The 22,683-nt window shown below is 37.8% G+C and overlaps 3 protein-coding genes across 28 annotated transcripts in view; all 3 read right to left on the bottom strand.

The window, feature by feature from the left end:
- Positions 1 to 48: 48 nt before the first annotated feature.
- On the bottom strand, positions 49 to 3,705 carry LOC311097620 (putative oxidoreductase YtbE). Its single transcript, XM_084137442.1, has 2 exons — positions 2,230 to 3,705; positions 49 to 1,336 (listed from the first exon to the last, which is right to left on the bottom strand). The coding sequence occupies exon 2, from the start codon at positions 1,308 to 1,310 to the stop codon at positions 447 to 449; it is 864 nt and encodes a 287-aa protein (XP_083993568.1). The 5' UTR covers positions 1,311 to 1,336; positions 2,230 to 3,705; the 3' UTR covers positions 49 to 446.
- Positions 3,706 to 4,554: 849 nt separating this feature from the next.
- LOC311097619 (uncharacterized protein) lies at positions 4,555 to 8,264 on the bottom strand. The gene is made up of 2 exons (XM_084137441.1): positions 8,151 to 8,264; positions 4,555 to 6,962 (listed from the first exon to the last, which is right to left on the bottom strand). The coding sequence occupies exon 2, from the start codon at positions 6,879 to 6,881 to the stop codon at positions 5,883 to 5,885; it is 999 nt and encodes a 332-aa protein (XP_083993567.1). The 5' UTR covers positions 6,882 to 6,962; positions 8,151 to 8,264; the 3' UTR covers positions 4,555 to 5,882.
- A 1,939-nt stretch (positions 8,265 to 10,203) lies between these two features.
- mark2a (MAP/microtubule affinity-regulating kinase 2a) overlaps positions 10,204 to 22,683 on the bottom strand; it is a 35,957-nt gene continuing 23,477 nt past the window's right edge. For 4 of the 26 annotated variants that reach the window (XM_084138078.1, XM_084138054.1, XM_084138076.1 and 1 more), the window contains exons 12-19: positions 22,371 to 22,491; positions 22,156 to 22,283; positions 21,969 to 22,057; positions 19,052 to 19,189; positions 16,869 to 17,123; positions 16,058 to 16,084; positions 12,768 to 12,806; positions 10,204 to 11,721 (exon numbers count right to left, since the gene is read on the bottom strand). In XM_084138078.1, coding sequence (XP_083994204.1) covers positions 11,286 to 11,721; positions 12,768 to 12,806; positions 16,058 to 16,084; positions 16,869 to 17,123; positions 19,052 to 19,189; positions 21,969 to 22,057; positions 22,156 to 22,283; positions 22,371 to 22,491 — 1,233 coding nt within the window. In that variant the 3' untranslated portion in view covers positions 10,204 to 11,285. The remainder of the gene's footprint in view (positions 11,722 to 12,767; positions 12,807 to 16,057; positions 16,085 to 16,868; positions 17,124 to 19,051; positions 19,190 to 21,968; positions 22,058 to 22,155; positions 22,284 to 22,370; positions 22,492 to 22,683) is intronic. The other 22 variants (XM_084138064.1, XM_084138057.1, XM_084138062.1 and 19 more) reach the window with 9 other exon arrangements.

Here is a 22,683-nt window from a genome sequence, read left to right as displayed (position 1 = left end):
TTGTAATCTTGGTTTCAGAAAACTTTTCCTCTCATTTTCAAAAAAAGTGGAAGTTTAAATAACTAATTTGGTGTAACCAAAATGTTTCCATACACCTTGAATATATGTGACTATACATCTTAATGTTCCTTTTCCTTAAAGTAAAATGTTTTCCCCAAAATATCATTAATTAAAATAAAAAAAATTAGTAGTAAGTCAAACCACATTTGCATCACAGCAAAAAGGTCAATTATATGACCTACATATAGTGCATCCAGTTGTATCACCCATACATTTTTCCAAAATAAAAACATGATCATCATTGGTGTATCCAAGTCGTAGCCTGTATAAATAACATTTTTAATGTTTCTACTACAAAAAGCATCACGTCATTGACTATTTACAATGATGATCTTTATTTTATTTTTTTAAATCATTTCTTATTCAGGAAATTGTCAAATCAGGGCTTAAGCTATTTTACTAGAGTCACGTTTACAAAACCTTGTTCCACAATTCAGGGCATCCAGCCTCATTATATCCATCTCACTTAGCTGGAAGTCAAACACCTGTGCATTCTCCTGCACTCTGCTTGGCTGCGAGGACCGTGGCAGAACTGAGATGCCTTGCTGCACAGCCCACCTCAGGAGTACCTGGGCAGGGGTCCGACCACAGGTCCTCACTATATCCACTACCTCTGGCTCCCTAAGGAGAGCTCCTTTACCCAGAGAAGAGTAGGCCTGGAAGTGAATGCCTGTCTCCATACATAAATCCCTCAATTCCCTCTGGATCAGCTTCGGTTGACACTCTATCTGAAGGACCGCTGGGGGCACGCGGCAACTCATGAGCAGCTCCCTAATGTGCTTTGTGGTGTAGTTCGAAACCCCTATGGCCTTAAATCGCCCACTGGCATAGAACTCCTCTAGGGTCGCCCAGCTCTGCGCCCGATACTCTGAATGGCAGGAATCCCCTGGGTCAAGACCCTCCATCCCAGGCCAGTGCACCAGATAGAGGTCGATGTATTCACAGTCTAGTTGCTTCAGACTCCTCAGGCATCCTTCCTTTGCCCTCGGCCCATGGTCTAATGGGGCAAGCTTGCTGATGATGAACACATCTTCACGGCTTAGACCATACGTGGGCAACAGCTCTTTGAGGACTTGCCCTAGATGTGCCTCATTTCCATAGACAGCACCTGTGTCAAAGGCTCGGTATCCTGCTTGAAGTGCAGAGCTGACAGAACTTTTCAGCTGCTCAAGGTCCTGTAGCTTGTATGTGCCCAAACCCAAAAGTGGCATCTGTACTCCTGACATCAGTGTTACTGACGGTACCATCATTTTTATAATATTGCAAAAATTCAGCCCTGAAAACATTGAAAATAGTGTTTATTTAAAGAAATTTGGCACCAGTTTTTTGTCTAGATGGTCAACACAACACTTAAGTCACAATGTAGCAGAAACAGCGACACATCTTTTCTTCTGTATTGTGATGTACATCCGAGTGAAACGGATTATTGAAAAGAATGTAGGACGGGGACTTAATTCTGTCCATCCATTTGGTTATTAGATGGAGGCAGATCAGTATGGGAGCATGCAGTCGATTGTAAGAAAGGGGCTGGGTATATGTGGACTATTTGGAGAAATCCAGCATACAGTGCTGGTCAGAATTATTTGCCCCCTTGGTAAATATGATCAAAGATGGCTGTAAAAAATAAATCTGCATTGTTTATCCTTGCATGTAATCACAATCCAAGAATGTGATTCTCCCCACCCCCACCCCCTATCCCCCACCCCCCCTCGTTTCAAAGAAAGATCGAGTTGTAACATTTTAAATAAAAATTACAAGGACAAAAAAATATGCAAGGATAAACTCTAACATGCATTTACAAAAATAGATGGGTTGATTTTTCATGTCATGCCAACATTCTGAGGTAGATTTATTCCCTAGATCTTTGGCTTGCTGAAGAGTTTAAATTTGAGTTTAATGAGTGTTGAAATTTGCTAACCTTTAAAGACTAACTATGTTGCTTATAGTCATGAAGATTAATAACCAACCACATATCTTAACATTATGCTAAGAATGCAAATAACGAAGCTATTGCCATAAAGACCTACTACAGCAGCACCATTAGTTGCTTACTAGTAATAAAAAATGACAACGTATAATATCAGAATCTTAGAAATGCGACCAATTAGTTTTGTATATTGGTGTATATACAAGTATTTTTGTGTTTAAGTTTTCGAGGTTTATACTCACGCACGTAAAGCAGATTTCTGGAATGTCAGAACGCTGTTCAAATTCAAACAGAAAGCGCGCCAAATCGCCAAAGGATCCACGTGCTCCTACACCACGTGACATCATACATTCACTTGAGCCGTTTCCTGAATGGGGTGCAGGGTGAAGCAGGTTCGCTTTCGGACATTTGTGACGCTGTGGTAATTTGAATGGTCAGTTATTGTTTTGTAGAAACTGGGGGCAGAGATGATTGCAGAACTGTGCAGAGCATTGAGGCAAACAAATCCACGACACAAGAAAATTATTAAATAACCACCATGCTGCCTTTATTCACCAACAGATATTCCCAAAAGATTTGAGAAATGGGCATTAGTGAGCATTAAAGAAAAATACTTAACATTTAATCAGTTATCTGCATAAAAGCTACTACACACTGCATTTATTGCACTCATATTTACACTACAAAGATTGTGAAAGCCGTCACACAGCGATAAAGTGAAATTGACAAACAATGAAGAGCTAAATCAGATTGTGCATTTCCTTTTGGATAGCTTTGCGTTCTTCTCAGGATTTCGTTTATAGAGGTTATATAGTTCTGAACTTGTCTTAACTAGTGCTCTTTTGTGTTATACAAACAGACACACATGTCCTAACCTTTCACAAGTACACATTTGATCTGCTGTCACAGGATATCCTACTCAAACCCAATGATTCACTCTATTGTCTGCATGAAAATCATCATCAGAATGAAATAAAATAACCTTATGTTAGTTTTTATATGGGTCATTCTCAGGAAACAGTACAATGTGCACTATACATTTCCAGGAAAAAGGTTAATTTTTTTTTCTTTTACCTTATAGCCATCATATATTACAGTCCTGCACCACAACATTCTGATTAATGATTAATAAATACAGGGATTCAGTTGCAGATTCTTTTGACTACTACCCTTGTTATAAACAGGTATTTATAGTCTTGCAAAGCACCAGCAGTTAAACTCTAAATCACTGCATAATTTCAGGCCAAAGTAATTTAGAAGTTTGGAATTTATGCAGTCCTACTTATAAAGTGATGAATGACAGTCAAATCATTGCTTTTAAACAATGGTAGAGGAAAGTAAAAGGGCCAAAGACAATTTCAGATTTTTTTGTTTTTGTTGTTAATTTTTTTTAGAAATCTAGACAGTAAAACCATGTCTGAATTTAAATAAAAATAAGCATTTTCTTTATTCTACATAACTCATTAAAATATTCAAGATCAGTCAAAATATATTACACATGACCAAGTTCAGTACCCAATTAAACCAATATTAAATCACAAAATTAGCACACAAATGATTAATTTATGTCTTATTTTATGCCCTAATGTCTTCAGAGATATTCATATTTTGTTATCTTTTACTTTAAATTATATTCATCTATTTTATTACCTTAAAATGTTGACTTTTTTGGAATCTGTTCATTAGTTCATAACCTCATTTTGGTCATCATGCCGAATAAAAGGCAACTAATAAAACTGAGGACTTGAAAGTTGCTTATTTGACTAAATCTAACGGTAATAGATGAGTAAACTAATAATGGATGTTTCGTTTATCATTCCCATTAGAAACACTCGTTTAAGAGGTTTTAAGCTGCTGACTGGAGTATTTCAAGTTCACATGAGGCCTGTATTGTGCAATGCACTTTGTTTTAAATTAACCATAGAATCATAAAAGCATGTAAAACTGTTCCTCCTCCGGATAGAGCTGATTATAGAGATAATTCAGCTGTGTTCCTACTGAAAGGCTGTGAAGAGAAAGATTTGATATATATATATCACTTTAAAACAACTTGACGGACATCACCTGCACCGACAATCAGAACAAGGTGTTTCACGGACAGACAATGACTGTTTATAATAATATCATTAATGAAAAAAACAAGTCAAACATGAATAAATTCAATAACGTGCAACATGACAAGCAAGGAGAACAAAAGTCCAAACAATCCAGCTTGAAATACTACTTACCTTAACTTTTAACTCACCCATCCTGATGAACCACACAAAGCTTCAAGTTATTCAAAACAGAGTATTGAACATTCATTCATCTTGAACAGGGGTCATTTTTGAACAAAAAAAGAAGACAAAAGACTAGAATTTACTGAGGTTTAAATTAATGCCTTTGGCCTTTTGTATGAAGGGTTCAAGCGGAAAGTGCAGTTTTATTACGAATCTATTTGGCACTTTACTTCACCCATTAGAGATCAAGTCAAAGGACATTTGTATTACACGAATGATAACGTGACCGAGTGAGACATGAGGTAGAAATTAAAGAGACTCAATTAAAAACGAGTGACATGAAAAGCGTTGCGTCTAAGTCAGTCGAAATTTTATTCAGGCGGCAAGATGACAGCGACTGGTAGAACATGAATCTGTTATCATAGGGTTAAATCAAAACAAGCATAAGTTTCGAACCTGCTCGAGTGGACAATATCATAAAGAGAGCGGTTTCGGATAAACAGTCGAGAAAACAGGCTTTTTACAAACGTACATTTTAAACAGAAGTGTACGCTAACAATAGGCAAACAGCAGTAGTACAAGTAGGACAGGAAACAATGTTGAGAATTCAGTAATATTTTCAATCACAAGCACGTCCATTATAATGTGATGCCAAAATAAGTCTCTAATCTTTAAAAACTTTCTCTGAGTCTGCGGAGTCGGCAAATCAGCTATTTGTCTAATACAACGTTATCTCGAAATACAGTGTAGAATTGATTCAGCGTTGTTTTTAATTTATTAGGCGGTCGGCGGCTGGTCGTTCGTTTCCTTTGACCGATGGTCCTAGGATGCGGCGGCGGATCCGAAAGTTGAGCGGCTGGTGGATGCGATGTGCTCGGTTAGCCGGTAGGATGTGATTGGTTGATCAGTCAGTTAGCATACAGCTCCGCCCACAACCACCTCTTTACCCATTTCCTCTCTGTTCCTTCCCACTGGTCTCACTTACATCCAGCATTACTTCTAACAACATAGCAAGTTAATTTGCCAACATAAAGGTAGTCCAGAGATGAAATTCAATTAAAAACAAAAAACAAACAAAAAAGAAGACAGAATTAATATAATTTAGTTACGAAGACCAATAATGAAAATTCAAAATCTCTCCAAATTAGCTTGCCCGACTCATGCAAAAGACAATGACAACACTTGAATATTCCTAAATACTAAACAGAAAAAAAAAAAACAGGTAAACATTTAACACGACAAATTTCCTGTTGGGTAGGCTATGCATGTTGAAATATCAATGCAAAAAATATATGTATATATATATTCAAGCGATCTTTTGTATTTAGTGCATGCCAGAGTAAAATGAACTAAAAATGTGATATGCCAAAAAAAAGAAAAAAAAAGAGAAATTTAAGAAAATACTCAAACCGATATGGCTGGCAAATATAGTACAACATAACATGCTATAAAACTCTGAAACAGGTGTATTTAACTTCCTATTTGCCGTTCCTTCATCGGGCGGACGTAAATCTATTAGTCAAATGAATACAGTATTAACTGATTAACCCGTTATCTAAAATAGCTACAACGATCACAGAATATTACAAAAATTCACCCCTAACTCCCTGAAGTTACGCCCCTCTTAGATTACTTGGCTCCTCGATAATAAAAAAGGGACGGACAAACTTCAATGCTTAGTAGCTACGGCTGAAGCCATTGCTGTACTTGTCCTCCAAATAATCATCCTTATCAAAGCCTGAGCCGAGAGAGTAGCGATGATAGTGGGAGGAAGGAGCGGCGGAAGGGGGAGGGGGTGCTGAGCTAGCGCCATTGCGGGCGAAACCGCGGACAAAGCCAGCAGAAGAGGGTGGAGGGGGAGGCGGAGGCAGGAGAGAGCGGCGACCGCCGAGAGGGCTGCGCTCACGGTAGTAGCGCCCGGCAAGAGGAGGTGTGACTGGTCGCTGAGGGGGCGGAAGGCGCCGTTCATATGGATCCCGTTCGTAAAAACGCGGGGATGGGGCAGCGTACGGGTCGTGGCGAGGGCCCCTCTCATACACATCACGCTCGTAGTAGGCGCGGGGCGGCGGCGGTGGGAGAGGAGGTGGTGGAAGTCGGCCACGAGGCGGATAGTAGTCACGGGGCGGCGGGCGTGGGGGGAGAAAGTGAGGATGATGGTGTGGGTGAGGTGGATAGTGATGCGGGGGGGGAGGAGGATAATAGTCCTCCTCTCGGCCGTTTCTGGATGGGTTACTGCGGGAGAGGGACACAAAGATCTTTTGGCCCTCCAATTTGGAGTGGTTAAGCTCTGAAATGGCCTCCAGAGCCTCGCTTTCCCTCTGCATGTGAACGAATGCGTAATTCTTCACGATATCGCACTCCACAACCTTGCCAAACGGCTGGAAGAGCTCCTTGATTTTGGCGGCGGTGACGCCCTCGGGAACATTGCCCACGTAGATCTTGGTGGCATTGCGTACCTTGGTGGTGGCATACTCGACGGTGATGCGAGAGCCGTTGACCTCGTGTTTGTGCAAAGCAGAGACGGCCTTTTGCGCCGCCTCTTCCTCATCCATGTGCACGAAGCCATAGTTTTTCAGAATATCACAGTCAGACACAGGACCATACTTCTCGAACAAAGCACGGAGCTCGTCTTCGGTGGTCGCTGAAGCTACATTGCCAACAAATATCTTCACCATTTTGGACAGGAAGAACAGCAGTGTGTTTTGGAATCAGTCTTTGGTTGATTTGCACGTGCAAGGTCTCAAACAATGAAGCTCCTAAGACAAAAAACAAAGTCACATAAACAGGCAAAAAACAAACTACAGTAACAATAACTTTAGTTCAAGCAAAAATTAGAAATGCAAAACACAGGAGAAACCACAACTTCCCTGCTGCCATCAAGCATTTTTCCATTGGTATTTATTAACAATGGTCTCTCACACTTGAATCATAGGAATACAAGTCGAGATATTATGTACCTACCAATTCTGTTGGGGTTTATATAAATTTAGGAATTATTATAACAGAATGGATTTTTTTACAATAACGACCGTCTAATTCTACCTTAATCATCACATTTATTACATGGATGTTTAAATGCATAGATATGAAATGTTAATTTGAGAGTAAATGAATTGTTGTTTTTCCATGTAGAGTAAAAACTATAAAGACAGAATATCAGGACAATGCAATTAGCGTTGACTGCTTGCCCGTATATTATCACGCTTATAATCACACAGCTACTGAGTAAATTAAGTAGCTGCTAGTGAAAGAACATGAAGTTAAATTATATAAACATTTGCATAATTACTACATAGCTCTCAGCTAAATGATACAGTTTAGCTGCCACGCTACAAAATTATTTTACCGCTGAATAGCTAAACACGACTGACCAATCAGAACAAAGTATTTCAGAGCGTGCGTAATATGGGCAAAACGGTTTCACTTTCAGGCTAAAGCGTATAGAATTAGTCGATTTCAAACACCGTTCACACTCTATTTTTATCTTGATTGTGTGGTCAGCGTGAATTTGACTGAATGACCGATGAAAACATTGTATCTTTAACCTCTTATTTGGTCAAACTGATCCACTGTATCTCAATCAAGCGATGACTAAAGCTATCGTGCTAACGCTAGTATATATTAGCACCAGACTAAGGAAGTAGCTGCAAAAGTCCGGCGAGGCAAGACTGTATAACGTTAACTTAGTCATTACGACCCAGTAACAACCGCAGACAAAATAATCTCACATTGTAAAATAAATCAGTGCGATTAAATTACGATATTCTCGGTTCACATGAGGACGACGCTCAGGATAGGAGAGAATATCGGACAACAGAGTGAATCAATTTTCTGAATTATGGTCAATTAAACGGTCTTCTCGTACTTCTTACACACTCGACGAGTGAAATACCGAGGAAAACCATTTAAAGTCTCTATTAAGAATTGTAATCTTTAAAACTCACCTTCAACGCGCAACTATACCGAAGACATTAGCTAGCTCACTGATAATGTGTGATGACGGAGTCAGTGCCTCGTTTGAGGTTGGGGCCTTGGGGGAGGGTCACATGCGCGGTGAGGCGTCTAGAGTTAGCGCCTCCTACCGATTGACCCCAGTTAGTGAAGGGAAGTCCGATTCATTTCAGCGGTTCTTTCGAACAGTTCATTAAAAAACTCCATCAAAATGATTCAATGACTATTTTACGTAATACGTCATTACATGCTCCCTGACATATCTGCGTGCTCCATTACTGTAAAACGTTGAAACGACAAATAAAGCTAAAAAAAAAAGTTTTTAAAAAATATTTTCAAAACTGATGTAATGCATATTTTTGAGTCATGAACAATGTGTTTAAGCAAGTTTCAGTTAACGTTTCAAAGTGTTTAAATTAATTTTTTGACTGTTTTTATGTCAGGTGGTATAGGCTATGTGTAGTTGTACCACATGACATGGAAAGTGTACCAACCTACCCATACTTTACACGAGCAGTTTTACCAGTATTTGAGAGATCTACAAACCTTTTCACTCAGGATCATGTTTACTTTTATTACCTTGTCAATTCATAATAAAAGAGCTATGTTTGCAGTTGTGCCACCCTGAAATTTGAGAATATATCCTACTAATTTGATGGACAGAAGTTTTACAATGATCATAACAGCTTTAACACCACTGATCTTTATCAAATGTTTTTTATTAAAGGTTTCAAACTTAAAATGATGCCATAGTAATTAGTTTTAAAATAATTCATTAAGACACCATTTTAAGTAGTTTTCTTTGTCTGTTCATTTGTTCAGACAGTTGCACCACCTGACATTTTGGGGTTTTAAGATAACAGAATATAAAATATGTATTATTTAAATGTTCTAAAACTGAATTCAAACTAAATAGGCATTATAGAATAAAGTGATATATGTCATGAATTTATCAAATTATTTTTTAATAGAAATGCACTTGGACACAAAAATATGCACTTAATGTCATTGATTCATTGACCCAATGATGTTTAAGCCGTAAGCATATTTGATATTCATCTCAGTAGGCTACATTTTACTTGTAAAATTTGTGCTATTCGGCTACTGGAGTTGAGTAACTTACCTTTCGCCCCTTCACTCGAAAACCGCTCGGACCGATTCAGTGAGATCCGTGAACGGATCTTTTCTTATCCGACTCGAAATAACGATTCGTTTCACGAAACGGATATCACTATCACAGATGTGCACATGTCATGTGTTGCATCCGGTGTCATTTTTTCTTTCTTTCCTTCCTCGGATTGTTCAAATCAGTTTACAAACAAAATCCCAATTATTTGAACTAAACATAGCCAATAACTTTGGTAATCAAGACCTCATTTTTTTCAAAATTTATCATAAAACTTTGCTACTTTTCTAACCCCTTAGAGCACTGTCATTTTCACATTTTATATATTTGTTCATTCAATCTATAAAGATTACTGCATATCAGCTAGGATAAGCATTCTATTAATAAAAAAGACTAAACAATTTACTAATATGGATTAAATCTGCTGCTGGGTTAAGAAACATTTTTTTTTTTTCCCCTAACATGAAGAAACGTTTTTCAACAAATGAAATAGGCAAAAGTTGATATTTGGAACAGTAGGCTATCATAAACCAAGAATAACCATTAAGGCTATATGTTTTAGCATCTGTAATTAACATACATTTAATTTAAAATGTAAAGATAATAATCAGATAAATAACATCTGATACTAAAAGTACACTAACTAATTATGTTAAGCATTGTATAATGTTAAATATTAATAAAAGTGTTACCCTACAAAAAAAAACAAAAAACAAAACAACAACACTTAAATTAGAGACTAGTTAGTTTCCAAGTGCTCTCAGGTGGAATGTTTTAGAAAGTAAATAGTTTTATTTGTATTGCACGCTCTTTAAATCAATTAAAGAACAAAAGCATATTTCAAATGTTGTTTGAAGGTGAAACAAAATAATAAAAACAAAACAATACACTAAAATAAAAAGAATATTGTTCATAAACAGTTGAACACAAATCATCCAATGTCTGGTTTATTCATATAATAATATTAATAATTATCTTCTCCAGAGAAAGGCAACGAAACACAGACTTATTCCAGTGCAGCAGATTGGATCCAACCAGCAAGTCTTAATTACACTACAATCCACCAATAATTACTTAATTGGCCCTTAATTAGTTTCAGATATATAACCCCTGCAATAGAGGAAAAAAACAAACAAACAACAAAAAACTAATTGTCTGGGCATAGAGTGCTAAGAGGTGATTCACCTCCAGTGCACCGAGGGTTCAAGTCAACACTTCCATTTCAGCTCAAATAAGACACTGTACTGTGATGTAGAAATGGGGCAGAAGTTACGGATTAGCAACCACACCATTGGCTAGATCAGAACCAATCAGAGCATGAGTGAATATGAAAATTCAAATTATGGCTCTACTGAATGTGCCTAGCCATTTGGGTCTCGATTTTTTTGTTGTACATTCAGAGCATAAAACAACCAATCTCTCCATCTCTGCTCATCACAGCTAACCTGGAATTGGAAGCAAGATCAAGTAATGTGGTTTAGTTTACCATTGTTTGTTTGGGGATGAACAAGGAATAAGGACCAGGGTATTGGGGGGAGTTAGCTACAGCTTTCCATGACAGTAGCTGGTTTGCATTTGTAGAAAAAAAAGAAAAAAAAAAGATTCACTGGCAAACAATTCCAGTTTATTAACGCCAACCTCTTCTCGCTCTCTTAACTCTTTCTGAGCTGACGACAATTGTGAGGTCCAAGAAAAACCACAACATTTGAACGAAATTGCCAAAAATAAAGATGACAACACAAAGTATTCGAGGAGGGTGAGAAAGGAACAGAAAACCCAAACCAAGACAGAACACCTCCCCCAAAAAATAAACCCCTTGAAAAATGTCTATATGCACAAATGTCCCCCATGAACTTGTCTTACACCTTTACAGCCTCGAGACTCTTCATTGCAGCCGTAGAGCTCACAACTCCAATGATTTTCCTCACAGTGCCTCCTCATACCCAACATATGGGCTCCAGCCGTTCCTCAAGATCTTTTCACACAAAAACGATCGACTTCCTCACAGTTTTAGCTCATTGGCAATCTTCGAGGCGATGTTCTTGAAGGCGATGGATGTTCCGGAGATCCTCTTGAAGCGCACCCCGTTGAGAGAGAGGCGAGGTAGCTTGCACACCTCCATCTCCCACTGGACGAAGTCGTCGTGCGCAGGGTTGCCCGAAACGCAGAGGAGCATGAAGCGCTCGCGCAACTCGTACTCGCAGCTGTTGGAGTCCAGAACTTTCCGGATCTCCTTCATCATTTCGTTGGGCTCCATGGAGGAGGTGGTCTTCATGCTCCAGGTGAAGCGAAGGGAGCGTGGCTTGGTGTCCTTGGAGGCCTGGGTGGATGAGGGTGTGCTGGACGCTGGAGAAGAGGAAGAAAAGGAGTCCTTGTTTTCGTCGCCGGGCAGTCCCTGGGTACCTTTCTCCATCTTGTCAGCTGGGCTCAACATGGGTCTTTGTTGAGAACGATGAGAGGAGAGAGGCACAAACAGGAAAATGAAGGTGAACACGAGGAAGACAAGGAAATGCAAATGATAACAGACAGAAAAAGCTTGGTTGATTCAAGCTGTAACATCTACATAATAGATCTTCTGCTTCAACACATTAAAATTAAATCAACATGATGAAATGTTTTTATAAATCAACACAAAACACCAACATGGTCCCATGGTGAAAGACTACAATGCAGTCAAAACAAAGTCATCTGCTAACTAATCGGACATCTGTAAGGTGCTTGAGGGAGTAAAAAAAAACTTATGTAAATATAATTAAACACTACATGGGTAGAAGTGTAGACCTATTTTCAAATTCTTGAATTCTTGTTTGTATATTAAAGAAATGCACTAGTAAAAGTTTGGTGTCAGTAAGATTTTTATACTTTTATCCAGCAAGGATACATTAAATTGTTCAAAGTTGACAAAGACATTTATAATGTTAGAAAATATTTCTACTTAAAATAAACACTGTTCTTTTGAACTTTCTATTCACCAAAGAATCCTTAAAAACAAAATCACGGTTTCCACAAAACTATTACGCAGCACAACTGCTTTTCACATTGATAATAAGAAAGCAGCAAAATCAGCAGAGTGATTTCTGAAGGATCATGTGACACTGAAGACTGAATGGCTGCTCTAAATTCAGTTTTGCCATCATATGAATAAATTACATTTTAAAGTATATTAAAATAGAAAGCATTTTATTGTTTAAAATTGTTAAAACATTTCATAATGTTACCGTTTCACTGTTTTTGATCAAATAAATGCAGCCTTGGTGAGAATTAGGTTTTCAAAAGCATTAAAAAAAAAATCATACCGACTCTAAACTTTTGAACAGTGGTGTACATTTGATTGTCTCAAGTTGCAAGTCATCAAATTATTAAAAAGAAAAAAAGAAAAGAACAAAACATTTTAATCTTTAAATGACTCCACGGTCTCATTAAGTAATGATTCAGTGATTTGAGCAGTACACTTTTGGAGATTTTTATTAGTTGTTGTCCTCACCTGCTGGCCTCATCTCGACCCTCTCCCTCATACGGACTCCTCAAAGAAAACCAACAAGTTTAGTCCCTCAATTCAAGTTCTTATTGATGCTAGCTAAGTATTAGTCCTGTTTATGTAGATTTCATTATCAAATTTATCATCATCAATATCCTGTTTAAATCAGTAAAATGACCAAAAGAAATTTAGCAAAAGCCATAAAGCATCTTTTAAAGTCCCTTCACCAGCTTCTGGACAAAATTTTCCTTTTAAACTCTGAACCTTAGGATCAACACACACTCGCATAAGCCACTCTGTACTCAGCATAAAAGTGCACAAATGAGCAGACAAGAGCTAGAAGACCAACATAAGGATATACATATCCATTTTCAAAATGGAGAGAATATCTGATGTGACAAAAACTGTTAAAGTGCAAGTTCGGATTTCCTTTGTGTACTTTCTGCGGTCTGGTTATGTAAGAGCATCATTTAAAAGAAAACCCAAAGGAATGAAAAATGTTTATTAAAACCCAACTGCAAGATTCAGAGTAGTGCCTAGTGCAAAACTACCAGGAGTCCCACTAAACTTAAATCCCAAGCTTGTCTGTCAAAGATGAACTGTAAAAATGAGTATCTGTGGCTGACATTTTATGTAAATCATAGCTCAATAATTTTGTCTACTCATGTGCAGCTGAACAAGTGACTTTAGGGAGGTGTGTGTTGAAAGATGAAGTCGAACGGGGAGACCAGCCACCTCCAAAACAGCGCAGCACGAGAACGAAGGGACAAAAGCAGCACGTCTGTTTTAGTGCAGCCATTTAAGAATAAGCAGTAGACCGTAAGAGGAGAAAAGCAGGAGTCACCCTATACAACCCTCACCATGAAAACACGACTGTCATCCTCTATTTACACTGCCAGGCTCTCTGCAAACCATGAACTTACCCAACCTACTCAAAATCAAATGTCAAGCTTTGGGTGAGTGTTTAGTTCGCATCAACAGAATATAAATCAAAAAGAATTTGGTGCCTAGTACTTCTAATATTTCACATCTGTCTGAGGGGTCTACAAAACGGATAAGAAAAAGGAATTTAACAATTCTTAGTCCACTTACCTAAGCATTGAAATAATCGCATTATACCTTTAACAACAACACTTTATTAATACAATAATGAAAGTATTATTAAAGACACAGTATGTAAGTTTCTCCGCTAGATGCCACTGTCGCTCCTTTTGCTTTGTGGTTTATTTTACGATTAAAATTGTTTAATTTTCACCTTCTTCCCTGAACTTGAACTTTGTTACAGTTACGTTTAATCACTAAAATTCACATAATTTTATTTCATTCTACTAAAACAGCTGCAAGTGCTGAATTACTATTCATACAGGTCACTTTATTTGACGAATTAAAATTGTGGGGTAACGCAGCGCTGTTTTACGTGGTCAAAACAATCATAAGTTGAAAGTTGTTAACGTTACTCTCTGCATTAGCTTTGTGGCTGGCGTCTTTGGTGTTTCCATGGTTTCTACGAGGGTAACACGAATATGACGTCATTGACAGGCAACGCAATGACGCGGGCCGTTAAACTAGTTAAAACTGCTGATTTCTTTGGATTTAAGCATTGTTGAAAACATTTGGGATAAAGTATGTACACAAGTCAACAAAATATTGTTTTCTAGTGGTTTTGGGATATTTTAATTCAAAAATCTTACATATTGTGCCTTTAATGAAGGAACCATTTAACGACACTAGGTTTTTGAAACACTTTTGATTTAAACAACCAGTCAGAAACTACACTGATTCAAATCTCACAACACTTAAAAGGATAGTTCACTAAAAATAAGTAATCTACTCGCCCTCAAGTTCTTCCAAACACAAGAATCTTTAAAACACCAAAGATGATATTTTTACTAAACCTGAGAATGTCCATTGAAAGTCCACGCAACCAAAACTTAAGGTTCATAAAGAGAACGTAAAAAGTAATCCATGTAAATCAAACGGTTAAATGCAAGTCTTAATCAATACTAATTTTATATGAAGAGATTTGATTTAGGCTTTTATTCATTTTTAAACACTGATCAATGCACATAAAGCACATCAAATATGGTAAACAGAAGCTCAAAAGTATTTGCTTAACGCACAAGAACCAATGAGGTTTGTTCTCGAAAGTCATGCAAGCATATTTGAGCTTCTGAATAAGCGACACGGTCTGTTCTTGTGCAGCAAGCACATTAGAGCTTCCCTTTACCATACTCGTTCTCCATGTACGCCTATCAATGTTTATATATGAATAAAAGTCTAAATGAAATCAGTTCATCATATAACACAAACGTGTCTCTTTAGAAGATTTGGACTAAATCGCTCAATTGAAATCTTTCAAGTTTCATTAAAAGCATCTTCATTTGTGTTTTGAAGATGAACTTCAGTCGTTATGGGTTTGGAAAGACATGAGGGTGAGCTAGCTAGCTTTCAAGCAACCCATTTAAATAACAGTTCTCTGTTCATTTTGAGTTGAACATGACAAAACAACTTGCTTTTCACAGCCGAGTCGATTTTAATGCATCAGTCTTTGACAGATTAATTCAAATGAATCAGTTCATGGGTCATTTGTTCATGAATCAGACTACAATTGTCACGCTGTATGTTTGTTGTGGACATGGCAATAGAAAGATGTGTTTTGTCTATTTATAGCAGCGCCCAGTCTTTCTCTTTCATCACATTAAATTTAGACTGCAAGCTTACCATTTTTTTCCCCTAGGCACTGTAGATGTAGATATAGCTGTACATTTGAGTATTTTAAATAGATGTTCAAAGAACCATTAAATTAACTGAACATCAAAATCATTTAGTTTTAAGGCTTTTATCAAGAGTTCAGTCCTGGTCTAATAGTCTAATTTGAAAATCTACAAACACCTGACAAACTTGGAGTGTATCACACTGTCATTTAACTGCATTGTAGGAGTGTAGCCATGTTGCATGATTACAGTACAGACAAGGGCACAGGAAGACCATTCACAAGATCTGCGGAACAATGTACATGACCGGACTCCATGAGTTCATATGAGAGAGGAACGGGGTGTAATGCAAATAAAAGAGGGATGTGTTATTCATCGAGGTAAGACAAGGAAGAAAAGAGGGCTGGCGGAGGAGTGAGTCAGGCAATGAACGCAGAGCATTAGTAAAAAAATAATATGAAAAGGATCCAATAAATATTATTGGAACAATAATAAATGTTGACAAGACATCACAGAAGGAATAATAGAGCACAGGAAAAAGACATTGTCTTAAGAAAACGCAAGGGTAGTGTTATTGCCTACCTTCTGGGAAATCTGAATGAGAGATTTCTACAAAAAAAATTAGAGAAAAAAAAGGGAAAATAAAGTGTTTCTCACATGTGCATGAACCATTGAAAAAGCTCTCAATTAAATACTTCCTGTTTGGCTGATAGATGAAAAGTTCTATGAGTTCTTTATGAAACCAATGAAAGGTTCTTCTAAGCTTTAGTGTTAGCTGGGGGGCACTAAAAAGGGCACCGGTGATTAAAGTCAGATTAAAGAATGGGAATTGCAATTTATTAAGTTACAACAGGGCTATTTAGGATCGCTGAAGAAATTGTGAATTGTAAATGCATTGCATGAATGATGGATGTTAGATCAGGGTCAGGTTTGCAGGGTTCCCACACATTTTGGCCAATGTATTTCGAGGACTTTCCAAATCATTTCTGATTACCAGATAAAGAAAAAAAAAAAAAATTATAGATAGTTTAGGCAAATCAATTAGCATAACTACAAAAACAGAATAAGATGTAGTGAATCTCCATGACTTTTCTAGGCATGGAAATCGCTCCCAGATATTTCTAGGTATTCCCTGACTGTGGGAACCCTGGATTTAATGTTAGTTATCCATCAGTTAGCATCTCTCACACTTAAAACCATCTCTGCTACAGCAGCCCTTTGTTTCAGAGTTCATGATCATAGCGATAAAAAAATAGTGCCAGTCCAAATCATTTCGTCCTGAAAGAGGGGAGCACTGGTGAGAGTAATGAGAACGTGTGCATGTGTATTGCTGAACTCAATATTTTGCAATTGCAAGTAACAGTGTCGCCATGTGGACCAATCATAAACTCACCTGCGTACAAATTTGGAAGTAAACTTGCTGAAGATACCCGTCCCGGGACGGCGCACCTGGCTGTTGCCATGGGAAAGGGAGGGGGAGGCAGAGGGGTCGTTGTACGCTGAGGCTTGCTGGTCTCGTGTGGCTCTTTGCTGGCCAGCGTGGAAAGTGCTTCTGCTAGTCACCCCTCTGGGGAAGTTGGTACGGTCAGCCATTGAGGAAATGTTCTGAGCTGAGGGGGACACAACTGGTGCTCTCTGGTTGGCTGTGCTGTTTTTTTTACAAAGAAGTTTGCAAAGGTGAAAAGATAATCGGTTAATACTTTATTTAACTACATTTTAGCATCCATTAGAACACATTAAGGTTAACAGTAAATTTAAGCCACTTGTTTTCAACATGCAGCTTCAATAATCAGGCACTAAAAAAACAAACAGGCCATTTCATTATGCTAACAACTGTAGCTCTTGCTGCTAATGCACTGATGACAGACAAATTATCCTTGCGGAAATGAACCAACATTTAATTTGAGATTGATTTTAAAATGTGATGGAATAAAATCCAAGCATGCACATGCATGTGAAATCCAAGTATAATTCCACCATCAGCCCTTTCTGTACCATGCCAGACATGTGACAATCCACAGGCTTAAATCACATTAGGACCACATTGGGTTTTTTTATGTTACAAAACCATACAATAGTTTAAAAGGTAAAGTGTGTAACCTCTGCATCACTGTATCATATATTGGTAAATATTATACACAATATCAGCCAATACAAGATATTTAACTGTGCTGCTCATTTGACCTATTTTTACATTTAGATTACATAGTAATCCAATCCTCCATTAAAGTTAAACTAACTTAAAGTAAACAATTTGAATTTAATAACAGTTAAATGTAATCTTCAGAAAATTTCAAAATGAATACATTTTTCATAGTGTACATTTCAATGTTGCGATTCAAAAATGTACTTGTAGCATCATAAATCACTACAGATCAAAGTTTGGGGTCAATAATATATATATTTTAAATTAATTAAAACTTATTTATGTATTACAATTTATCAAAAGTGACTAAAGACATTTATGATGTTTTAAAAGATTTCCATTTCAAATCGTTGCAGCTCTTGAACTTTTTATTCTAAGAATCTTGTAATCTTATTAACATAACAATTTTATGAACAAACATTTGTTTTCAACTGTGATAAGTTTTCTTGAGTAGCAAATCAGCATATTAGATATTATGATTTCTGAAGGATCATGTGACACTGAAGACTGGAGTAATGATGCTGAAAACTCAGCTTTGCCATCACAAGAATAAATTACATTTTAAAATATTAAAACAGAAAACAGTTATTTTAAATTGTAATAATATTTCACAATATCACTGTTTTTACTGTATTTTTCGAAGGTAGTTCAACGATAGTTCTTATCGGTATTGAACAGAATTTTTATAGCAATAAATCCCATGTCTCCAGAGTACAACGGTATTTAAAACTTAGTCTATCCACATTAAACTGGGAACAAGTAATTTAACAGATTTTTTTTTACACACATCACCCCTAATTATTATCATGCAGCTATTACCAACAAATAACAAGACCCAACATCAACAAAAAAACTCTTTACAGAGGAAGACAAAACGCTTTAAGCATGCATACAACTGTCTGTGACAGTTCCAAAATGGAACATGCAGTGAGACAGGTTTTAGAGGATATTAGTGCACGGTCTAGTTTATCTGCAGAAAAGAAGGGGTGGAGAAGGATGGGGCAGCAGACCTTAAAGACTACAGTATGACACCAAGCAATGCGACAAGACATGCATAAGTGAAGGAGGATCTTGCATGAAAGGACAGACATCTAGTTAAAGCATGCATGTGAATTATGGGTTAGAAAGGAATGAGCTGGCAGGTACAGTATGTGACGTAGACAACGTGTGTTTACATGGAGGGGAAAGTGGGATGGCGAGTGAGACGGTTGTATTATTGTGGACAACGAGTGAGAGAAAAGTAGACAGGGTAAAAAAAAAAAAAAAAAAAAATGTTCAGGGCCTTCCCATCTCTTTGCTTGACGAATTCAGTCTGCGGATCTCATGTATTCCAAAACTCAAAAAAAAAAGCAATCATACGACTTTACTCGTCACTAGTTCTTGTAGTCGAATCCCCCTTCGGAATAGTTTGGAGTTTGGCTGCCACTTGCCTGGGGCGATGTGCATGGAGGTCTGGGGGGCTGGGGTGGGCGGAGGTGGACAAGGACTTGTGGTGGCGGGTGCGGGATGAGGCGGCGAGCACCGCAGCCGCTGAGGCGGTGGAGGCGCGGGACCCTGGAGTGTTCAGGCTGGGGGAAAGATGAATAACAGCCCCCACGTACGGACATCCCCACGTACAGAGTGGAGGGAGGTATGGGTGAGGTTATAAAGCAGATTCAGCAAAGATGGGATGAGGGTTGAGAAAGTGATGGAATTAGACAAAAGCACACACACCAGGAGATAAAAATACAACACTGCGTTGCGATAATGCAGGTTTGGGCTCTATCTTAAGTCTATTCTTAGATCTATGCAGATCAAAGCTAGTCAAAGTTGGATCAAACTTGCATTATCACTGGAAAGCTCGCTCTGTTCATCGAGTGAGAATTTGAAATGAGATGCAGTGATGATGATCAAAAGCGTCTGACAGTATAAGCCTCGTGGGCATGATGTGCTTTTAAAAGCTACTCACATAAACTAAATTTACGTATTTTCATTTGCTTCTCTGCAACTGACCTTGCGCACACATATAAAACTCTTTCCACGTCAGCATTCTGACTGTGCTGCCGCTTGTCACCTCAAGCTAAATTAAACATCCATATAACAAGGCTGCTGTTTTCGGTTTCCCACATCTCTTCTCTCGGTAACCTGATTATTTGGGTCAGGCAAAAATCACTAATTCCAGATTAAGGGATGAGATTGACTACATACCAATCAGTGGTAATACGCCAGTGTGTCTCAGTATCTAGAGTAAAATTCAATAGTCGACGTATCAATAGCAGTGATGTTTCTTGATTCTCGATAGAGTGTCCACAGTTGAAAAAAGCAATTGAACACACTCCTTTATTTAAAGTTACATATTACAGGGTTCCTACTCAATCTAGGCAATGTAAATTTTTTAGAGCAGAGAAAAACAAAAACAAAAAAATCAATGAAAAAAAAAATCACTATAGATATTTCTATGAATTTTCAATACATTTAATGATTTTTTCTCAACTCTACTCCATTACTGTAATGTAAACATCAATTTTAAAATGTCTCAGTATTTCCGGGTTTTACATGACTGTGGGAATCGTGACATTAACATAATTAATTCAATTGTAATTCTGTACACAAGCGGTCAATAAATTCAAAGTAGGTAGTAGAGTAGCAAGTAGTTTTCTCTTTTCAATCTGCTAATCTAATAAATATGAACATAAGCAGCATGTCTCGATACCATAATGAAACAGATCAGACTTTTTTCATTTTAGTATAAATTTGGTAAAATACATCCCTAATCTGCAGTGCTATGATTGCTGGAATTCACCATAGTAGATATTTATGGGAACCTTTAGAGAAAATTTCGAGGTTGTTTACAACATAGGCTTTATCGACAGCATCTGTGGCACTCTGTTGATTACCACAGACAACAATTCTCACTTGTCCCTGAGTGTGTAAAAATTAAGTAATGGAGTTACAATAGTTGGCATGCTGCCCAGAGGACATGTGCAGCTTATATTTCTGTAAAAAGCACTTACATTGTGTGCTTGAACTGTACAGTTATCCAAATCATTTTTCTAGGTGGATGGAAATCTAGTTATCAACATAATTCCGGTGGGTGGAGCAAAACTTGCGTGTTTACTGAGAGAAAGTAACCAGATTTACTGTTTAGTTGGTCATATTATGGATTGAATGATATAAGGATGTAACTTTAGACAAGCAGGGTCTGTAAGAGATTCTAAGACACCAGTCTTATGCTAACGTACTACAGTTTAAGCTTGGGGTCAGCAAGATTAAAATATACATAAGGGATGGGCAACTTCAGTCCTGGAGGGCCAGTTTAGCTCCAACCCTAATTAAACACACCTGAACAAGCTAATCAATGTTTTCAGGATTACTAGAAAAGAGTTTTTGCCAGGGATGGAGCTAAACTCTGCAGGACAGTGGCCCTCCAGGACCGAAGTTGCCCATCCCTGATATATAAAATATAAAAAATGCTGTTCTTCTGAATTTTCTATTCAACGAAACCTAAAGAAAAATGTATCAAGATTTCCTACAAAAATATTAAGCAGCACAAATGTTTTAAATGTTGATAATAAATGTTTCTTGTAAAACAAATCAGCATATTAGAATGATTTCTGAAGGATCGTGTAACATTGAAGACTGGAGTAGTGACGCTGAAAATTCAGCTTTGCCATAACTGGAATAAATTGCAGAAAGTAGTTAATTTTAAACTGATAATATTTCACAATATTAACAATGTTTTAGTGTATTTTTGATTAATAAAAGTCTTAGTGAGCACAAGATACTTAACAAATAAATCATAGTGACCACAAACCTATTAACATAAGTGTTATGGTTATACACTTATTATTGAGATACTTTATGCATTGATTCATTTTAAGTACATAGCTGTAAGAGTTTCCCTGAATGACGAGTCAAACTTATTGCCTGTGTTAATCACTAGCATGCCACCGACAGACATGAAGTTGAAAATAACCTGGAATATTATTTTATTGTATTAAAAAGGAACCCAAGCTGTCAAGCCTTTTTAATCATTGCTCTCTTTTAATCTTTGGATTAATTCTAAGTTCCCGAAGGTGTCGCAAATCTAGCTGAACAGATTTCAGCTTCGTGCTGCGCTCAAATGTGTGCAATTGTCAATGTGTGAATGTATGTGTGTGAATAACAGGATTATATTTCCCATGCTGGCAGGGCAACAGCCTGACAGAATGAGTCGAGAGCAGAGAAGCTTTCCAAGTCTAAATATACACATACGCGCATACACTACTTTTAACACCAGTCCACTTTGCAGAAATGAGTTTGATAGGCTCTTCCATGTGATCCGTGGCTGGAAAGGAAGACTGTGCATAAAGAGGAATGTGGCAGTACCTGTCCTTGCCGTTCTGTACACCCAGAGTGGCTCTCTCAGTGATTGGAGAGTTCCTGCTGCGGCTGGTGCCTGAGGATAGGATGCTGTTCTATACGGCACAAGGAGAGCAGACACGGAAATCAGTGACGTGAGCTCACAACCCGGTTGCCTATCAGTCATCAGCTCCTCAGGGGGCTCTGTACTCACAGTGGAAGGGGTAGGAGTTTTCTTATGGTCTCCGGAGATCAGCGGGCTGGGAGGGACTTTACTGGAGCTGCTTGAACTGGCGATGTGCTTACTGTCGCCCTGAGGTCTCTTGGTGGAAACAGAGGAGCCTGTGGTAGAAAGAGAAAATGTTTGAGATCTACAAACCAAGAGAGCCAGTGTTTATTGTGGCTAATGACCAGCGGAATGATGCTTACTTTGGTCTGTGGATCTGCGGGACTTCTGATTGGAGGTGCTGCGTTGTCCCTTCTGAGAAGGTGAATGGGCGTTGTTTGTGAGGTCAGTGCTTAGGCGGTGCTTTATTGATAGTTCATCCAGCTAGGAGGGAGATAAAAAAAAGGGTATAAAGACATCAAACATTTAACATTTATGTGCTCATCGCTTCAAATCTGCATAATTACAATATAAAGGTTAATAACAATTGCCATTAAAAAACAGGAACAATACAATTTGGTCTTGTTTACAACTTGTCTGTTCCATGGTTTATTTCAAGTTTAATGAAACCTCTAA

The sequence above is a fragment of the Abramis brama genome (genome assembly GCF_963993115.1).
Source record: "Abramis brama genome assembly, chromosome: 15".
Lineage (NCBI taxonomy): Eukaryota > Metazoa > Chordata > Actinopteri > Cypriniformes > Leuciscidae > Abramis > Abramis brama.
This window is presented reverse-complemented; position numbering and strand designations above follow the sequence as displayed.